This window comes from Xiphophorus maculatus, chromosome 9 (genome assembly GCF_002775205.1).
Source record: "Xiphophorus maculatus strain JP 163 A chromosome 9, X_maculatus-5.0-male, whole genome shotgun sequence".
Taxonomy (NCBI): Eukaryota; Metazoa; Chordata; class Actinopteri; order Cyprinodontiformes; family Poeciliidae; genus Xiphophorus; species Xiphophorus maculatus.
Window position 1 is genome coordinate 5269722 of NC_036451.1, and position 21471 is coordinate 5291192.

The 21471-nt window shown below is 39.6% G+C and overlaps 2 protein-coding genes across 5 annotated transcripts in view; one reads left to right on the forward strand and one right to left on the reverse strand.

The window, feature by feature from the left end:
* Window positions 1-14581, forward strand: part of LOC102235822 (F-BAR domain only protein 1-like) — a 55209-nt gene extending 40628 nt beyond the window's left edge. Inside the window, exons 19-27 of the mRNA XM_014470566.2 lie at window positions 801-907; window positions 992-1184; window positions 8575-8689; window positions 8782-8937; window positions 9528-9660; window positions 10373-10569; window positions 11582-11646; window positions 13520-13687; window positions 14268-14581. Of these exons, the coding sequence (XP_014326052.1) occupies window positions 801-907; window positions 992-1184; window positions 8575-8689; window positions 8782-8937; window positions 9528-9660; window positions 10373-10569; window positions 11582-11646; window positions 13520-13687; window positions 14268-14296 (1163 nt within the window). The 3' untranslated portion in view covers window positions 14297-14581. The remainder of the gene's footprint in view (window positions 1-800; window positions 908-991; window positions 1185-8574; window positions 8690-8781; window positions 8938-9527; window positions 9661-10372; window positions 10570-11581; window positions 11647-13519; window positions 13688-14267) is intronic.
* A 174-nt stretch (window positions 14582-14755) lies between these two features.
* rfx2 (regulatory factor X2) overlaps window positions 14756-21471 on the reverse strand; it is a 34388-nt gene continuing 27672 nt past the window's right edge. For all 4 annotated transcript variants that reach the window (XM_023339455.1, XM_023339456.1, XM_023339453.1 and 1 more), the window contains 8 exons: window positions 20411-20523; window positions 20162-20313; window positions 19410-19507; window positions 18593-18742; window positions 18311-18519; window positions 18065-18218; window positions 17429-17471; window positions 14756-17339 (listed from right to left, as the gene is read on the reverse strand). In XM_023339455.1, the coding sequence (XP_023195223.1) occupies window positions 17230-17339; window positions 17429-17471; window positions 18065-18218; window positions 18311-18519; window positions 18593-18742; window positions 19410-19507; window positions 20162-20313; window positions 20411-20523 (1029 nt within the window). In that variant the 3' untranslated portion in view covers window positions 14756-17229. The remainder of the gene's footprint in view (window positions 17340-17428; window positions 17472-18064; window positions 18219-18310; window positions 18520-18592; window positions 18743-19409; window positions 19508-20161; window positions 20314-20410; window positions 20524-21471) is intronic.

Consider the following 21471-nt stretch of genomic DNA (forward strand, 5'->3'; position numbering starts at 1 on the left):
GAACATGGTCATTACTTTTTTTTTGCACAAAATCATCCTTGCATAATCAGATTTTAAGCTCCTTTCACAATGAGCTGTTTTAGGGCGTCTTGTCACTTTAAATCCAAATAATCTGTTGCTGGCCACGCCCCCCAACTCAATATTTACACTCACACATGAGTGTAAATAAAAATGCGGTCCAAAATGGTTAACGAAAAGCATTAGTAGAGCCTTCTGCACAACCAGCAAGAATGCAGCTAGTGGCTTCTGGATCAACAACAAAACAACAACAAAACACTTTTCCAGCAGCCATTGTGCAGTGCATAAAATCAGCTGACAAAACACACTGGGGCTCATTTTGGGTTGCTAGGTAACGGGTGGAACTCTGCTGGGGTTGCTAGGTGATGGGCGGGACTCTGCTGGGGTTGCTAGGTGACCGGCTGTGCCTGCTGATTTGGAATGTTACTTTCAGAAGGTTTTTGAAACGACTCATTTTCCAGACACTTACTGCCCAAAAAAACTGCTGTTATTTTTTGTTTTGTTTTTTTATTTGTTTTTAAAGTGATTGACCTGAAGGAGTTCAGACCCAAATGGAAGTATTAAATGTGAATCTCTGTCCTTACTTTCATCAAGTATAATGTCTGATGTTGAGGGAGCTGTTTATGCTTTACCTCACTTGAGAAAAATGCCTCATTAAACATGTTGGACCTCAAGAGAATGTTACATTTCTTCATTTTATTTAAGCAGATCAATCTTTGTTATATTTGCTGCCATTTTTTTGGTATGCCTTTGTTTTCAGCTCTTTTTTTTCTCTCCCAAAGGGTCCAAACATAACTACAGGTCCGACACGACTGAAGTGGTTTCCGCTGCTCCTCAAAGAACGACCCGGTCCAAAAGGTCGTCAGCCCGACTCAGCGGCAGCGAGCGAGTGAGTCCCTGTCATCAGCTCTATCTGACTTATGAACGAGGGCCTTAAAGATGGCGGCCATCATGTTGTCCCTCTGTGTTTCAGTCCCGGTCTCTGTGTTCGTCTCCTCTGCCGGAGCCCAGCCACTCCCTGACGTCCTCTTCGTCCTCCAGTCCGAGCGACTGGGGGGCTCAGGCCAGGGACGGCGACTGGGGGTCGCAGAACCGAGGGCCCAGTCCGGCCAGGGTGGGTCAGGCCTCCCCGCTCCCTTACCAGCACCAGGACCAACAGAGACAGAGTGAGTTCCTGGTCACTATAAACCTTAATTAATGATTTATGTAAATGAAAAGGACAAACCATGTGTTTTACTTTGCTATAACAAACTTCAACTGACTTTAAAACACAAACATGCAGCTGTATGGACGTAAATTTGTCTTAATATTATTGAGGCAAGTGAAAATGATCGATGTGGCCTGAATTTAAACAGAAGTACATCACCACTCCTTGTGTCTGCTCGGGATCTGAGTTTGCCGCTTTAGTCAGCGCTGACCAATAGGGACACGTCTTATATTGTTTGTCTTTAGGCCCCGCCCACAATGTTCATGTTTCCAGCTGTCAAAATTCTTTGAGTTCAACCAAAAGCAGGAAGCATCAAAACAAAAGTTTGAGAACCGTAACCAAAGATTTCTGACATGCGCAAATAAAATTTTCTCTTCAGGAGAAAAAAATTAGTGATTTGAATTAGAAAAAGGTTTTTTATTTTTCCAAGTTGAAATATCCCATGGCAAAAAAAATATTCAATTATAATTCCAAAAATTTGGACCACAATTTTATATATTATTTATTTTAAGATTAGTTTTTGTTTGAATAATTTAGTTCCGCACTATTGTTCACACAGAAACGCAGCAACCAGAACTTCCATGTTTGTTTTTCTGTTGTTTGTGCTCCGTTTTATCCTCATCTTTCCTGTCAAATGGAAGCAATAATCAAAAAAGCACAATTAGAATGCAAACCCCACCAAATAAAAAAAAAAGTTCGCATTTGGTTTGGTTGAAATTACTTGGTGTGAATACACCCATAAACACATTTGAAAAGTTGAGTAACATTACAATAAATGCTGCGGTCGTCCCGCTCTGGAACCTGTTGGATCCAGCTGCTGGGCGGAGCCGTGTGCCTCAGTGAGATGGTTACATCCTCAGATGCGTTTGGGTAGCAATAGGAAAAAAAACAAAATTTCTGAAGAAATTTAGCCGGGGCCTGCCAAGGCGCGCCCGTCTGGTTTGTGCCCGGCGTCGTCACGCTACAAATTGGCATCGACGCTAAAGGATGCTGCAATGTAATCAAGTTCAGATTTCTTTAGCCGAAATCTCTTTGCTTCCTTGTCTTTCGTTAGGCGATGAAATACGTTCATGTTTGGTTCGGTTCAGTTCTACTCTAGTGGGCAGACTGTACCGCAGCTGCTGCGCTACAGATATTTCTCCGCTGATTTTCAGTAAAACTCTACAACGGAGAACCTGGAGGTTCTGGTTCGGATGAACAAAATAAACCCAGATATTTTATGTTTTATTATTTGAAATTATTGATAGGCCAAGCATAATGAAAAAAAACTCAGATCATGAAGTTATTTTATGTAATTCAAACAAAAATTATAATTTACATCATACCAAGCTAATATTATGTAGTTCTGCTGTTTTTCGCTGTCGGCACAAGACGGCAGCTGAGAGTATCTGTATCCGAAGCAACTGATTCAGTGAAGTAGCTTAATATGCTAGTTCCGGTTATTTGTGGCAATTTCTGCAAGTCACAATAGCTCTAGGTTGAGGTAAAACAAAATTGCCTTATTTCAGCTGATCAGATTGATGTTAACAGAGATTTTGTAGCCTAACTGGTTTCACGAAAGCCAGTTAGCAAAGTGCTAACATGTGAACAAATTGTGGTTCCATCAAGCTAGCAGCTACGCTATCAGAGCCACAACAAAATATCCCACAGCAGTCAAACTTTTAAAATCGATCACATTTCTTAAAGAACACATTACATTTAACAACTGTAAGCAGTTCTAATAATATAGTAATGAAATTAAATAGTATATTTTATGGACATAACACAAACACTTCTTACCTTAACCAAACAGTCGGAAGCAGAAAGCTCTTCTTCTTCTTTTTGTTTTTAATGGCGGTTGGCAAGCAACTTAATGGTGTGCATTACCGCCACCTACTGGTATGGAGTGTGGATCAGGGCGCAACTTAAAAAAAAAAAACACTAAATCCTTTCTATCAGTTTAGTTTTCTTAAGAAATTTTATGAAATAACATAAATATTCATGGGGCGTGCTGTGGTGGCGCAGGGGGTTAGCACGCCCCACGTTTCAGTTAACCGCTCCCCAATCTAAAGTCTTACATATAATCCTGTTACCTTCAAACATGTAATAACCGCTTTATTTATTTTGTGTTTAATTAATATCTTATTAAGTTTAAATGTCTCTATATCATATTTCCTAATTTATTGTACTTGCTTTATATTTTCCACAATTAATTATTACATGTTCTACTGTTTCCATATCCATACCACACTCACATCTACCTGTTGGATGTTTACCAATCAAATTTAAAGTTTTGTTTAATCCAGTATATCCAAGGCACAATCTTTTTTTTTTTCATACTTGCTCTTTTCGCTTTTCAGACTTACAATACTTCATTTGAGCCAGCTGGGGGAGACAATTCTCTGTTTTAGCCAGTAGGGTATTAGGGTTTTCAATGGATTTTCCCCATTGAATTATAATGGGGTTTTTTTCGTAGTTTTTTGCGAATTATGTCGCCATGTTCATCCCGAATCCCACCAAAAGTAATAGCTGGAATGGCGTGAATTTTCTGCAGGTTTTGATACCTCTTTTGTAGGTGTGCACGCAGCGGTATGAGCCGCATTAACGGTTACGGATGAAAAATAAAGAATTATAATAATAACTAGAAAATTTCGGAAGAAATTTAGCCGGGGCCTGCCAAGGCGCGCCCGTGGGGTTCGGGCCCGGCGTCGTCACGCCACAAATCGGCATCGACGCTAAAGAACGCCGCAACGTAATCAATGGCACGCGGAGAACCGCAAGAACGTTAAGCGAGGCGGACGTGCACCATTCAGTACGATTTAAAATTTTTGTCAAGGCTTTTATTTTGGAAGTTTTGTTAAACTTCATTTTAAAGTTCCGAACTAATCCCATGTGTAACAGTGCTTTGGATGAAAAAGTCATACAAAGCCAAAAACAGCAATTGCATGATGTAAAAACTATTCAAGGCTTTTATTTTGAAATTTTCAGTATGCTCCATTTTAAAGTTCTGAACGAATCCCATGTGTAACAGTGCTTTGGATAAAAAAGTCACATAAAGCCAAAAAGCGCAATTACCTGATGTAAAAATATGCAAGGCTTTTATTTTGAAATTATTATTATGCTCCATTTTAAAGTTCCGAACTAATCCCATGTGTAACAGTGCTTTGGATGAAAAAGTCACATAAAGCCAAAAAGCGCAATTACCTGATGTAAAAATATTCAAGGCTTTTATTTTGAAATTATTATTATGCTCCATTTTAAAGTTCCGAACAAATCCCATGTGTAACAGTGCTTTGGATGAAAAAGTCATATACGGCCAAAAAGAGCAATTACATGACGTAAAAATATTCAAGGCTTTTATTTTGAAATTTTCAGTATGCTTCATTTCAGAGGGCCAAACTATTCCATTGTGTAACAGTGCTTTGGATAAAAAAGTCACATAAAGCCAAAAAGCGCAATTACCTGATGTAAAAATATTCAAGGCTTTTATTTTGAAATTATTATTATGCTCCATTTTAAAGTTCCGAACTAATCCCATGTGTAACATTGCTTTGGATGAAAAAGTCATATACGGCCAATAAGAGCAATTACGTCATGTAAAATATTCAAGGCTTTTATTTTGAAATTATTATTATGCTCCATTTTAAAGTTCCAAACTAATCCCATGTGTAACATTGCTTTGGATGAAAAAGTCATATACGGCCAAAAAGAGCAATTACGTCATGTAAAATATTCAAGGCTTTTATTTTGAAATTTTCAGTATGCTTAATTTTAAAGTTCCAAACTAATCCCATGTGTAACAGTTACTGAGTTCAATCAGTTATATACAGCCCATAGCAGCAGGTAGTTCTAAAGGCCAGTTCTCAGTCCTGATCTGTTTCAACTGAGGATAGATAGAACTACAGCGATGCGTATCTGTAGTCCAAATCAGCAGCCAATAGCCTCTTGAGTTCCGTTGCTATGGTAAATAATGGTCTCAGCAGGTGTGAGCTCTGAGCGCTGAGCTCTCAAACACACAATTGTGTGTTTGAGCAAACACATTTTACTGACAAAAAAGCATTGGAAACAAATCCTTCTTGTTCGGGAACCGTAATACATATTCGAAAAGCGTTTGCAGCGTATGACAGTTCAATGTGTCTTCTGCGATAGTCCCGAGATTCATATCTGTACCTCACTCAGAACATTTACAGCGATGAGAGAAAGAAATGTTGTGCCCAGATCTGAAATTCTATTCAAATACATGGGAGAGAGCCTCAGACAGCCTCAGAAAATCCTGTCGCATGACTTTGCTCTGAAGCACCGTGACAGAAAACCGTACGGTCTAGATAAATTTCGAAAACATTTTACCGGAGCAGACAGGCGTATCAATGTCAGGACCGATTTTGATACTAATCGTGCGATATTTGTGGGCGTGATGGCGATTTCAAAAATGATTTGGGTTGAAAAAGTTGTCTTCATCTCTCACTCTAAGCAGCCAGAAACGCACTCTAACTTGAGCAAAAATGAGAAACTTTGGGTCGCTTAGAGGCAAATTGTGGACAAACCGTAACTGGTATCGACGAGCCGTCTTCACTTTCGAAGAGATCACAGACGTATCTACAAAATGAAATTTGAATGGCATTTCTAGGTGAATTTGTGACGACACAGCAAATCCTCAAAAATAGGGTATTTCTAGGATTTTTCCCATTGAGTTATAATGGGGTTTTTTTCGCAGTTTTTTGCGAATTATGTCGCCACGTTAAGCCCAAATCCCACCAAAAATAATAGCTCCAATGGCGTGAATTTTCTGCACGTTTTGATACCTCATTTGTAGGTGTGCACCCAGCGGTACGAGCCGCATTAACGGTTACGGAAGAAAAATAAAGAATTATAATAATATTAAAGAGACGCTTGTTGGGTGTAGAGTAATAGGTTCCTGCCATTGCTTTGCATGGCAGGCCCCAACTAGAAAAACAAAATTTCTGAAGAAATTTAGCCGGGGCCTGCCAAGGCGCGCCCGTCGGGCTTGGGCCCGGCGTCGTCACGCCACAAATTGGCGTCGACGCTAAAGAACGCCGCAACGTAATCAGTGGCACGCGGAGAACCACAAGAACGTTAAGCGAGGCGGACGTGCACCATTCAGTACGATTTAAAATGTTGTCAAGGCTTTTATTTTGGAAGTTTTGTTAAACTTCATTTCAAAGGGCCAAACTAATCCCATGCGTAATAGTCCTTGGGTTAAAATAGTTATATAATGCTCAAAACACAAGTAGCTGATGTAAAAATATTCAAGGCTTTTATTTTGAAATTTTCAGTATGCTCCATTTTAAAGTTCCGAACTAATCCCATGTGTAACAGTGCTTTGGATGAAAAAGTCATATACGGCCAAAAAAAGCAATTACGTCATGTAAAATATTCAAGGCTTTTATTTTGAAATTTTCAGTATGCTTAATTTTAAAGTTCCAAACTAATCCCATGTGTAACAGTGCTTTGGATGAAAAAGTCACATAAAGCCAAAAACAGCAATTACCTGATGTAAAAATATTCAAGGCTTTTATTTTGAAATTATTATTATGCTCCATTTTAAAGTTCCGAACTAATCCCATGTGTAACATTGCTTTGGATGAAAAAGTCATATACGGCCAAAAAGAGCAATTACGTCATGTAAAATAGTCAAGGCTTTTATTTTGAAATTTTCAGTATGCTTAATTTTAAAGTTCCAAAATAATCCCATGTGTAACAGTTACTGAGTTAAATCAGTTATATACAGCCCATAGCAGCGGGTAGTTCTAAAGGCCAGTTCTCAGTCCTGATCTGTTTCAACTGAGGATAGATAGAACTACAGCGATGCGTATTTGTAGTCCAAATCAGCAGCCAACAGCCTCTTGAGTTCCGTTGCCATGGTAAATAATGGTCTCAGCAGGTGTGAGCTGTGAGTCATACATGCTCAAACACACAATTGTGTGTTTGAGCCAACACGGTTTACTGAAAAAAAGCATTGGAAACAAATCCTTCTTGTTCGGGAACTGTAATACATATTCGAAAAGCGTTTCGAGCGTATGAGAGGCCTATGTGTCTTCTGCGATAGTCCCGAGATTCATATCTGTACCTCAGTCAGAGCATTTACAGTGATGAGAGAAAGAAATGTTGTGCCCAGATCTGAAATTCTATTCAAATACATGGGAGAGAGCCTCAGACAGCCTCAGAAAATCCTGTCGCATGACTTTGCTCTGAAGCACCGTGACAGAAAACCGTACGGTCTAGATAAATTTCGAAAACATTTTACCGGAGCAGACAGGCGTATCAATGTCAGGACCGATTGTGATACTAATCGTGCGATATTTGTGGGCGTGATGGCGATTTCAAAAATGATTTGGGCTGAAAAAGTTGTCTTCATCTCTCACTCTAAGCAGCCAGAGACGCACTCTAACTTTAGGAAAAATGAGAAACTTTGGGTCGCTTAGAGGCAAATTGTGGACAAACCGTAACTGGTATCGACGAGCCGTCTTCACTTTCGAAGAGATCACAGACGTATCTACAAAATGAAATTTGAATGGCATTTCTAGGTGAATTTGTGACGACACAGAAAATCCTCAAAAATAGGGTATTTCTAGGATTTTTCCCATTGACTTATAATGGGGTTTTTTTCGTAGTTTTTTGCGAATTATGTCGCGACGTTAAGCCCAAATCCCACCAGAAGTAATAGCTGGAATGGCGTGAATTTTCTGCAGGTTTTGATACCTCATTTGTAGGTGTGCACCCAGCGGTATGAGCCGCATTAACGGTTACGGAAGAAAAATAAAGAATAAAGAAACACTTTCTCCGACAATAGCAATAGGTTCCTGCCATTGCTTTGCATGGCAGGCCCCAATAATAAAGAAACTTTTCTTGGGAGAATAGCAATAGGTTCCTGCCATTGCTTTGCATGGCAGGCCCCAATTCAACCAAAAGCCCATTGAGACTATTTTTTTTGTCAAAATACTAACAAATTTACTGAAATAAATCTAAATTTGCACAGGAACATAAATAGAAACCTATATAGCCTATTTATACAGTTAATCCGGGAAAGAAATGTTGATTTTAGTGGGTTAGTTACATTTAAGTCCAAAATAATGGAAAGATTTTTTAGTTGCTGTAATGTTAGGAAATTTGAACAATGTTGTAAAATAACCTTTAACATACAGTTTAGATTATTGCTACCATAACTAGAGCCAGACCAGATCTTTGATCAGGAATCTGTTGGATCTAGGGATCAGCTCCAGAGGTCAGCTAATGTCTCCAGGATTGGTTGCATTAAAAAGCTTTAATTTAATTAGCATGAGTTCATTCGGCTAACCTTTAACTGTAAAAAGTCTTTTGAATCCTAACCCTCATCTACATCCTCTCCACAGTCCACCTGTCCAGAGGACCAAGCCCCATTTCCCTCAGCACACAGGACGCCTGGCCGGTCGCAGCCGCCATAACAGAATACATCAACGCATACTTCAAAGGCGGACAGCACAACCGGTCAGCCTGGTGACATCACCATGACACCGCAGTCGGATTTTATTAGTTGGTTAAAGCAGGATGAGCTCCCAGTGTTTCTGGTTCTTCTTCAGATGTCTGGTGAAGATCACAGGTGATTTAATGATGTCCTTCCCAGCCGGGATCACTCGGATCTTCACAGCCAACCCGAACGTTCCCGTGCTCAGCTTCCGGCTTGTCAACATCTCAAAGATCGACAACTTCCTGCCCAATCAGAAGCTGCTCTACAGGTCAGCTGCCCTCTCTCCCCGAACCTTGATGGATCTATTTGTCTGTGTATTTAATTCACTGTGTCCTCGCCGCAGAGGCTGGTGGAAAACCCAAAAATTAAAAAGTATTTAGTAGAAAGTCTACTCAAGTACTGAGTAACTTATCAAAACATCAGTAATTTAATATTTAAAAATTACATTAGGTGGACCAAAATGTAAAGTTTTGTGTAAATGTTGGTACCAAAATGAAAATCATTCATATAGGATGCAGAATCTTTTTAAATAAATGAAGATTAGATAATGCTATGTGTCCAAAAAAATTGTAAAGTTTAAGCTGTCAAAGCAGAAAGTAGACATAACAAAAGAAAAGCAGCAGAAATGGAAAAACAATTAAAAAATAGTGCAGTGTAGAAAAAAAACACCATACTTTCTATAAACTAATTCATTTGTATAAATAAAAAATATATGTGCAAAAAAACACAGATGTGCTTGTATAAATATATATATACACACACATACTCAAGTAAGAGTAGCAATACTTCATGATAAAATTACTCAAGTAAATGTAACTGAGTGAATGTAACTAGATACTGCCCAACTCTGCTTTGCAGCGATCCATCGCAGAGTGACCCGGACAGCAGGGACTTCTGGTTCAACATGCAGGCTCTGCAGCTCTACCTGCAGAAAGAGGCCGAGCTGAACCCCCAGGCCTCCTACTACAACATCGCTGTTCTCAAGTATCAGGTCCGAAACTGATTTACTCATTTAATTTTCTGCATGGATCTCAAAGGTGACCTATTGTGTTTCCTCAACAAGTTTAGGACAGATCTGTGGGTTATACTAAACATGTTCATTACATATTTTGCACAATATCGTTCTTAGATAATCAGATTTTCGGTCTGTTCAGTTCTGTCTATTTTAAGGTCCTTTCAGCTGTTTTAGGCTTGTCACTTTAAATCTACATAAGCCGCTGCTGGCCACGCCCCCAGCTCAATGTTTACATTCACACATGAAAATGGCTGCAAACAGATGCACAATTACACAACAGGACATCTATGAAAAGCATTAGTACAGCCTCCTGCACAACCAACATGAATGCAGCGGAAGTGGTTTCTGAATGGTAAGTGAACATCAAAACACTTGTCTTTTCTAGCAGTGGTAAAACCAGCTGACCAAACGTTCTGGAGCTTAGCTTGGGTTACTAGGTGACAGCCTGAGGTTGCTAGGTAACGGCGCAGTGCCTGTTGAATGAAACTTAGCCATCGGCCATTTTTAAAATATTACCTTGTCAAAAACGCCTGGTTATTCTTTTAAGGACTTTGGTTTTCTTTAGAAGCAGTTGAGGCCCAAAAGGAAGGAGAAATGTCAATTTTGCATAAATGAGGCATAAAAAGAAGCTAAATGGAAAACCTCTGAAAATTAATTTTAAAACGCGTTCCCTTTGCGAACCTCTCAGGTTTCCTCTCAGGATCCGGGTCGAGCGCCTCTGTTGCTGTCGGCGGAGTGTCAGCGCAGCGGCACGGTGACCCGGGTCTCCCTGGATTACCACTGCTGCCCCGCCACGGCGCCCTCCACCCAGCTCACCGCCGTCCAGGTGCTGCTGCCGCTGGACCACACTGCCACAGACCTGCAGTGCCAGCCGCCCGCCTCCTGGTGAGCAGCACGATTAGGGACAGAAACAACAAACTAAATGATTTTTATCTTTTGATCACATCAACTAACTGATCCAACTGTCCTGGGTCTCCTTACACTGCAAAAACACAAAATCTTACCAGGTATTTTTGGTTTAGATAAAACAAGACTAACTTGCACGTAACTTTTAAGCAAGATATAGAAGCTTGCTTAATATTGGTTTATTTGGCTGATTTATTTCACTTAAGACATTTTCCCAATGTTAATGAATTATTAACTTAAAACAAGATCCTATTTCAACAAAACTAATTTAAAAATAACTCTTTAGTAGGATACAGGAGCTTGTTTTAAGTCCTTAATTCCTTGATATTGATGAAAAATGTACTAGCTCTACTGGAAAATTATATTTTTGTAACATGGGAAAAAGTCTTGTTATAAGTTACATAAATCTGTCAGTGGAACTAGAACTTATTAAAATAAAAAATAAGGAATTATTTACTTAAAACAAGTTCCTATATTATTCTGAAGTTACTTTTAAGTTAGTTTTGTCTCATTCTAAATGTACTAAGATATTTTCACTAGAAACTAGACTAAAAATACTTGGTAAGATTTTGTGTTTTTGCAGTGTAAAGAGCACAGACATGTTTACTTGCTCTGCTGGTAACAAAAAATGTGTCTAAGCAGCATGACAGTATTAGGCCTATTAAAAACCTTTGAGCTTAATTACAGATTTTTAGAAGACAAAACATGGATATTGTCTAATGAAAAGTCAAAAGTTTTTTTTTCCATGATTAAAGGCATAAATTTATTGAAACTAAAGTCAGAAATTTAGAAAGAAAATAAAATGTGTAAGAAATGCCAGAGTAAAAGTAACCAGTTACTAGTTTCGGTCTCTAGTAAGTTTTCACATTCGAGCTCCAGTTTTTCTCTTTTTGCTGGTTTAGCTGATCTAGGAAATTATTTTGTTTTTGAAGATGCTCAGTGTCTCTTCATTTATTGATCAAAGCTTAACGACGCTCCCGATTGTTTGTAGGAACGCTGAGGAACGTCGGCTGCTGTGGAAACTTCCAAACCTCTCTCCAACCAATCACAGCAAAGGTCGGAACTCTGCCAGCCAATCAGGATCAACGACTCAGAAAACATGAAGCTTTTTCAGTTTAGCACGTCTAACATTAAGAGGAACAGAGAGATGAATCATACATACATCCATACCTACCTACCTACCTAACCTACCTACTTTCCTTCCTAACCTTTAAAATTTCCTCTGTAGATTTAAATCAGGATAAATGTTGAGTATATTCAGTAGTTTTGTAATAACTTCCCTCTTTTCTGCCTCTTTTATTTATTTATGCAGATTTTTGATATTTTTTTATGATTTCTCAGAAAATAGATGAAGGAAATTTCAAAGAGGCATGAATAGGCGGGAGATAAAAGCGTTTTGTTTTATGAGCCAGAAGCGACAATAAAAGGTTGCTGTAACTTTTGCTCTCCGTTTAAAAGCGTTTTCCTCTTTGTTTACGACTGAAGTGGTTTCCATTAATGCCGTCTGACAGCAGCGAGCCGCTTGTTTATGTTTCGCTGTCTGTCTCGTAAACAGAAGCAGACGGGTTCTGAGTTTTTCTGTTCGTCATTCCTCCAGATGTCAACAAAAAAAAGTTTAGTTTTAGATCATTTTGTTTTTAGCTGTAATCGCTGTTTGCTGACTGTTGATGGTTCCTCTTTAGGTCCAAACATAGTTACTTCTGTTTCATGATGTAACTTTCAAAGATTACAAACTGTAGTCTTTGAATTACAGTTTTTAATTTAATTGTATTAAATTAATTAATACAATTAATTTGTATTAATTGTATTAGGGTCCATATTGTCTGATTTAGTTATCGATTAATGATTAGCTGGAGTATACAAACACAAAAAAATGCAGTTTACTAAAATAACATACTCAGGCTAGTAATTTAAACCAAAACTGTACAAAATATATACGTTTTGCATTTAAATATAACAAAATAAATCCTTTGTCTCCCAGAACTCCTTATTAACTCCTGGAAAGGTTTTTGCTTTGCCTGAATTAAAATCCTGTAAAAAATAAAATAAAATTTTATTAGGCTCCTTTTTCTATCCAGTATTTTTTGGTTTAATCCAAAAAAATAATGAACAGATCAGCCCTGCACTGTATCGATAAGAGGAGCACAAAGGGTTTATCTTTTCACATTTTGATGTTAAATTATTTTCTTTTTTAAAAGATGAGTCTTTTGCTACAAATAAAGAAATGCTTTGTTATTGCATTAAAATACTTATTTTATTTTTAAAAAGGGACTGAATTATTTATTTGCATTTTTTAAATATATTTCTAATATTGTATAAAAATGACTTAAATGCATTTTGAGTGATTTTTAATTAGCTTAAAATTAAAAAAATAACTTTATTCACATAGAGTTTGAATAAAACTTTACTTGAATAAAAGTAAAAAAGTATTTGGTAAAATAAAAATAGTCTGCTCAAGTTTTGAGTAACTGATCAAATTATTAATCATTTAATATTTTAAATCATATCATCAGACATACCAAAGTATAAAATTAAGTGGAAAGTTTGGTATTGTAAGGACCAAAATAACAATTTATATAAGAAACAATGAACAAAATCAGGCAAAATAAAAACTGCAGGTGTGTGTCTGGTGACTGTTTGGTTAAAACGTTTGTTCTTCATTCAGTTAGTATTAAACTCTAATTAACTGGTTAAATGAAAAGTCTGGAGAACGTGGAGACATGTTTTTATCCTATTAATCAATAACTAAACTGAGTTCTCAAACATTAAATTCAACGCTCAGCTCTTAAAAAACAACCAGGTTAGATTTTGACTAATAAATCTTCAGAAGGTAAACCTGTTGAGCTTCTCGTTTTGCACCAGGATCATTGGTTCTCCTAAATGGCCCAGTGGATCGTGGTGAACAGGGTTTTGTGTTTTTGTGTCCCAGGCTCCGGGACGCTGTGTGCCAGCTGGCAGTGCCTGGAGGCCCCCCACGGCCCTCCGCCCAGCCTGGCCGTCCAGTTTGTGGGCTCCGGGACGTCGCTGTCGGGCATGGACGTGGAGCTGGTGGGAACCCGGTACCGCATGTCGCTGGTCAAGAAGAGATTCGCCACAGGTGATTCTGAGATCTTACATCTATTGCTGCAGATCTGGGAATGTCTGATCTCTGCACAGGTGGTGATTCAGTTCTGATGAAATCTAAAAATAAATGGTCCATTAAGAACTTTTTACGCTGTTCTTTCTTTTCCTCCAATGTTTCATGGAAATACTTTTAATCTTTTAACACATCAGGACTTTGAAACAGAAAAAAACACACAGACCTGCAGATTGCATCATATCTTAGACTTTCTTCTATTTGTATTTTGCTAAAATTATTACTTCTATATGCTCATTTAAAATGTGTTAATCTGTCATATTAAATATCAATCTGATTAAATTTAATCTGAATTTATCAAGTATTTGCTTTCAGGTTTTTATTATATTTTATTAATACTGACGCTGTTGCTTTAAATTTTGACTGAACTTTTTAATCTTCTGTTCTCATCTCTTTCAAAACTAAAATTTAATTTTACGTTGAGTTGGGTCGGTACTGACGTGGTTTCACCAGACTCTACTGGTGGATTAAAATACATTTGTCACATTTTGTAATCTGTTGTGGTGCGTTTAATTTTAATCTGGATTATTTTCCTGTACAGGGAAGTACATGGCCGGCTGCTCCCTGTGACCCATCAGCTTCCTGATCGGCTCCTCGCTGCTGCATCAAACTCGACGTTCAGTCGTGGAGGACACCGTGCACTTACTTCTGACGCGTCCTGCTGTTTTAGGACCAACGTTTTTCTTCTTCTACAATTTCTCTCTAACTTCTGCTTGTGCTGCGTTTTCCTGGAGAGAAACTGTTTTTACTGAAGCTTCTTTGTTCAGACTGTGTTGTGTGTGTTTGGATCAAGAAACTGGAAAATAAGCTACATCTCTTTATGTAAATTATAAAAAATAAATAAATTTAAAAAACTGCTGCCATGGAAGTTAGGGTATTTAATTAATGTAAATACTGTATCTTTGTACCAACTTTGTGATCTTCTATAAAACTGTAGAAAAAGCTGTTTGTAAAGCAGAAACTTGTTTTAAGTAGAGATTTTTGTGATGTTCAAAACTGATTAAATAATAAACAAATGTGCTTAAACCGTTTGGGTTTACAACAATTTATTACACTTTGTGACCAAGTACAAAATACAGTGAAACTATGCAGTTTATTACAGACAATCATCTGTCCTTAGGCTAGTTAAAGTGGAGTCAAGAACAGGTTTAAAAATACACAATAAATTCAGTATACTTGTGAGAAGAAACTAGTTCAATAAAAAATAATCTAACAGCTTTACAAAACGTTACAAAGTACACATAGAAATAATTTTCCTCCAAAGCACTTTAAGGCAAATTACTGTGACAGGCACGAGTTACTAAAAGCCTTAAATAACTTAAGACTCTTGTTGCTACAACAAAATCATCTGAGGGAAAATAAAAAATAATTTCAACACAAAAATTCCATCAATTCAGATTAGCTCATAAATAGGATTTTTTTTTTGTTTCCAGACATCTTAGTTTACTGCGGCGCCGCAGTAAAAAAACGTTTTACACATTTAACATCAGATTGGGAACAAATTCGTCTCATTCAGCTACACAGCAAAGCATTTCCTTCTGACGCAACGGCATCAGAGCGACGAGGCATTTTCTACATCATATAAACATATTCATTACGTTTTCTGAAACAACGCGTTGTATTTCCTATTGGAACAGAACAGAAGACAACAGAGCCACAGCGTGAGGTTAAAGGTTCTGCAGTCTCTAAGCCGGCTCCGCTCCACGTTTTGTCAACATGGATTGTTTAACATCCTGCCTCCTTTCTGTTGATTAATCTGGAATATTTCCAACTCCAGAGTGAGTTACGTACACAGTCCCTTGCAAAACTATTCACATCCTTTATCATTATTGTACTTTAGCAAACAGAAACATATACACTTTTGTCTTTTCACCAGTAAAACTCTGAAAAGTGCAGCATGGATTTGTATTCAGCCCCTAAATAAAGTCCAGAAACTTTTATCCAGTTACGTTTTAATGAATGTGGAAACTAATCAGCATAAATTCAGCTGTTTTCTGACAACTTGAAACCTACCAGGACTTGAACATCGGAGCAAAGAAAGAATTAGTCATGTGATCCACACGTTTGACCTTGAGAAAGTCGAATTTCAACGCACCATGTAGGAGAAAACAGTAAAGATATTCTAGTCAGATGAAAAAAAAAACATTTACAGTTCAGCCATGCATGAAAAATGCTGTTTCACCTGCTCTGAAACACAGCGATGGCACCATCATGCTGTGGGGATTGTTTACATTCAGCAGTTACTGGAACAGCACAGGAATCGTTTAGATCAGGGGTGTCAAAACGTTTGGTGACGGGGGCCAGAATCCCAATGCTGCTTTGGGGTCATGCTGTAGTTTGTGTTTTTAAGTTTCATCTATTTGTATTTATCTGCTCAGCAATGAATTAAACAATCAATACGTTAATGAAACAATGTGGCAATGTTTTCGTCTTGATGAAAACCAAACAGTTTCCTGACGTTTTGTTTATTTCATGCAGAGAACTTCTATCAACCAAATTTAACAGATGATATAATGTGCTCTAGTCTTTACTAAAAGAAATAAAGTATTAAATTTGTCACAGAAATTCTCATGCAAAAGAATTTACAAATGTGACCACAGTTTAAATTGTTCCACAAACGGCCCACGGGCCACGTGTTGGTCCCCCCTGGTTTGGCTCTAAATATATTCATATTTAAATCACTGAGAATATCTGGACTTTAATTTTCGGTCTTCGGACGAGTAAAACTGGTAGATAAATCAGGGGACTGAATACAAACACCCCCACCAATGTTTTCAGATTCTTCCCATCTAATAAATGATGACCTACTCTGAGTTGGAGTGAAAACGTTTGCAAGGCTCTGAGCATCAGAACAGGCTTCGTTGAACCATCTGGAGAACAGAACAGAAACGTTGAGGTAAAAATCCAGCTTTTCCTGCTCCAAACCTCCGGCTGAGCTGGAAAACAAATGGGAAAGTCCTTTGGGTTCCTAGGCTGCATGTTCTTACTTCCTCTGACCCATTTCTTTTTATATTATTATTTTTTACCGTGTGTTTGCTACGAGGTGCAGCAGAGGCATCAGGGAGAGCGAAGGCGCTCTGAGCGTTTTGAGGTTTGAAGACGGTACATTCATACTGCGGTTGAGGCACAGCTGAGGGACAGGGCGACATCCGTAGCGGCGATTTCAAAGTTAATCTAAGGCACTCAAAGGACACAATGGCACAACAAACTCGGATTTAAAGAAAAAATAATAAAAACAAAAGCAGATGGAGCACAAAAACGCCACCGTTTAGAAGTTAAACATCCAATATGAGAAGCTACTGCACAGAAGAAATTCACAGTCCCAACAAAAACAGAAAATAACGAGATCCGTTACACCCCTGTGAAACGACAACAAATAAAACCGTGTGTGTGGGGGGGTGGGAGGGGGGTTTACACCGTCTTTATAAACACTTTACTACTTCTGCACTCTTCTCTATTTACATTGCACTCGTTTTGCTGCTTCCGGTTCGTTCAAACCGGATTCACATTTCCTGCAGAGGGTGGCCTATTTCAATCCTCTCCCTCTTCACCGCCGGCTCGGCCGGAGCGCCGTCGCCGTCCAGGTTGCTCATCTCGTCTGAGAACGACGCATCTGAGGGAGAGGAAGATGATTCTCTGTTTTCGTCTGGCAGTTAAAACGTGTTGCTATGGCAACCAGGGTTTCAGAAAACAAACGCTTACCCTTCTCCAGGAGCGACGGCATCATGGAGCTCAGGTCGCTGAACTGGAAGTTAAGATTTGAGGGAGAATTTGTAAACAAAACAAAATAACGAGACATTAGGCTAACGGTGCTTTGCTAACCGTTTTTAAACACGCTCTAGTTGTTCACATCCTGTCAGTGTTTAATATTTTTTACTCAAATTATGGTTGACGCAGCAAACCAAAGCAGCACAAGTGGCTTCATTGTGTTAAAATCTTTAAAGTGCGGCATGTCTTTATTTTTATGACTATGGCTCCATGTGACAGAATAGAAAAATCAAGAGTTATGAAAACTTCAGCATATGTTCCAGGTGGGGCTGTGCGATTTGATTTTAATCAATTTAGTTTTCTTCACTTTTTTCCTTAAGAAAAATTTAACCAACATTTGAGTTGATCTGAATTCAAAGTCAAAATAAATAGAAGCCATCTTGTCAGAAGGAGACGGTAGTTCTTGGTTTACTAATATCACTATGGAAACCCAAAGAATGTATTGATTCTTTGTTTAATTTGTGAAAAATAATCCTAATTTTCCACAAATTAAACAGGAAATTTGATAAATCGATAAAATCGATTCATCATCCCGCCCTAACTGCAAGTATCCCATATGACCTCTCTTACCTCGCCCATCACAGCTATGGGAGTTTCTCCGGTTGCCTGGGCAACTCGATGCTCCACCAGGTAGAACATGTACTCGTCGTAAAGCAGGCGGATCAGATGGAACGAGCCGAAGCTGGCGGCGCTGCGCAGAGTCAGGTCTCTGATCACCATGGAGCTGCAAGCAGAGAAACATCAAAGATTCGACGATGAATCGTTATTCATCGTTATTCTGGATTTTTAAGGAACGGCCTCAGCGCCGCTCAGTACCTGTAGAAGGACCACTTGAGCAGGAACTGGCGGGCGGCTTTGGGGAAGCTGGGGCTCCCCTGGTGAGGCTTCAGGACCTGAGAGACCACATTGTCCAGCCAGGTGGCCCACTGGTCCAGGGAGCTCTGCTGCTGCAGGGTCACCTTGAAGTCCTGCTCCAGACGCTGGACCACGCCCTCGTCACACTGGCAGACCCACGACGCCTGCTCCTGTAGGACAAACCCAGGGTCGGTCAAAGGGGAGCCGCAGCGGGCCGCTGAGCCTCCTGGAGGCGGAGCTTACCTGTACGTTGGCGAAGTCCACCCTGTTGAGGTCGGAGAGCATCTGGTTGATCTGGGAGGTGTTCTGCAGAACGGCGCGGGCCGCCTGGGCTAGGTGGTTCAGACTGGTGTAACGCCTCAGAGTCTGGGCGAACGCACTGACCACCGCCACCTGCACAGGAAAACACGCAGCGACTCACCTGATTAGTCATGATAATATTAAGCTAATTCAGTAATCGATCATTAAGACTCAAAGAAAGAACATCTGCTGACACAAAAACAAACATTTCGCATTTAAGATTAAAAAAAAAAAACCTTGGTCTGTAAATCTGTAATGCGCAGGATCAATCAAGTCTTTAAATTCTGTACAAAAAAAATTATTAATCCAAATATTAATTGGTTAATGAAAAAATAATTAACAGATCAGCTGTAAAAGTTTCTTTATTTTTACTCTTTTGCAACAAATGATCAGCGTTCACTAACTGAATGCCAGGTTCCTGCATTTTAGGCAACAATATGTTTATTTTGTTATTTAAAAAAGAAATCAAGTTACTTGTTTACAAATTTTAATGCATTTCTAATTCTGTATAAAAAAGGCTCAAGTGGTCAGATGAAAAATCTGAAGAAGGTATCAGTTTTCTTTCAACTGTTTACTCATCAGAATAATCAATAGTAAAATAATCATCAGTTGCAGCCCTAGTGGTATTTAATATCAGGTCTAATTACAACACCTTTTAAATTTCGTTGTCCTTGTGACAATGACAATAAAGATTTATCTCTCTCTACCTCTCGTTACCTAATAATCAGCGTAAAATGTCTTTCTGGAGATTTCCGGTTACCTTGGTGCGAACGATCTCTTGCGGAAAGCTGGTCATGGCGGTCGTCAGCCAACCCTCCAGACTCTTGGCGAAGTTTCTGATAGCCTGAGTGAGAGTGCCTGAAGAAACAGAACGGCCTGGATTACAAACCAGCACAGAGGCTGCGATAGTTAATGCAGACAGCCTCCAACAAACGCAGAGTCACATCACAAATTGCCAAGCTAAACTCATCACTACAGTATCAATATGTGCAATAACATGGAAGGATTTGGTGGATGCATTTGAAATAAAACAATCTGCTTCCTGGTTATGTGTTTGTCCAGTTAGATTGACTTTCAGTGTCTTTTCTTGTGAGCTCAAGCTCAGCGACCGTTTGGATATCGTGATCATGGGAAAGAGCGAACAGCTAACCGCAGGTCAGGGAACATCCCGAATTTGGAAAATATTATCGGCCTTCTGGAAATTTCAGAGCTAAGCCGAAGTTCTACTTTCTGTAAGGAATGACAGACTGTAGTTAAGCTTAATTTTTTCTAAGCTGGGAGCGCTAATCCCTCATATGACATGCTAAGGATTTTAAATCTAGACAAAATAACAATTTGCTATTGAAACATAATCAATGAAAAATTTATCAACAATATGATGGCACTTAACAAAATGTAATGTTCCAATTGTTGACCGTGTTCTACGATTTTGTATTTTTATGATGTAAAGCATCATAAAAGCAGGTCAAAGGTTAATCAGACCCTCTCTACTATGTGACGAGGGGCACTGACTGGGAACAGGGCGCAGCACATCGGGGATGAGGATCTCCACCAGGGCCTGGTACAGGATGTGGTCACAGCTCCTCATCCATAGCCGGACTGGTTCATATTTGCACAGAGATACCAGCTTCTCCCTGGGAATCACTCGCTCCAGTTCATCATCACTGCACAGAACATAAAGAAACAAAAGCAACATGAATGCTGCTGCTCTGAACTCGGGTGGTTTGAAGCCCACAGAGAGCCGTGTTCATCTGATCCGACCTGCTGGGGACGGTTGTGCTGCCGTCACTAGATGGCGCTGTTGCATTCCAAAAGTTCTGCCAGAAATTCTCCACATAGTGGAACTGCAGATTCATCACCACATCCAAAGTAGCCTGCAGGAGCGAAGCAAGGCAGGGAAGGAGAGGGGAGGCGGGGAGAGAAAACACACAGAGCTGAGCCATGGCAACCAGACACACAACAAAGTTTCTCCAGGCAGGCAGGCGGGCGGGCAGCCTCAACCTGGGTCCTCCTGGTTCGACAAAAACCCAGCTCCCTGCACATTAGTCATCCACAAAGTCGGTTAGGTTTCAGTGCTTTTGTGAAGCAGCTTTACAGATACGTCTTCCTGCTCTGAGTGACCTGAACTCACCTGTAAGATTTATTTCCTGTTTCCTGTGCTTGAGTTATGGAGGCAGCGTGTCGGTGAACGTAAAGGAATCAGAGGTGAGCTGCTGCAGCAGCATGAGTGACAACCTGATTCTACAGAGATCACAAGTTTACAACGTGTTGGTAGTCAGGCCAGATGAGTCTCCTTCAGGGGGGGAATCTCCCAGACATCATCTGTTTATTTAGTTTTTATCTGCCTTACTAAAGTGCCCAGAACACGCTGAGCCTCCTCTTCCTCCGTGCAGCACGGTGAACACTTGCACCAGGATCCTGTTACACAGCAGCGCAAGTCGCGATCACATGATATGTTTTTGCTTCCTCTCCGCCCGTCGCCATGGCAACCGTGTTTACAGTTGCCCCCAGCAACAGGTCAAACACAGAGCTTCCAAAACAAAAGGAAGAATTCCCCATTCCCTCCAAATGAGTACATTCTGCCTTCCTCGTCCCTCCACAGCCAGTGAGCAAGAGAGGCAGAGAGAGCGAGCAAGCGCGCGCGACTCGTCCTGCCTCGCAGCTTTCTATCGACGCAGGAAAAACAACCCGACAACAACAGGCTGAAAGAGTGTGGAGGAGAAACCGAGTCACTGACGGAGGAGCTACACCTCTGAGATCCTCTGCCTTCACAGAAATCAAAGCTGAGGTTTGAGACGTCAGTGTTTTTACGCCAAAATGCT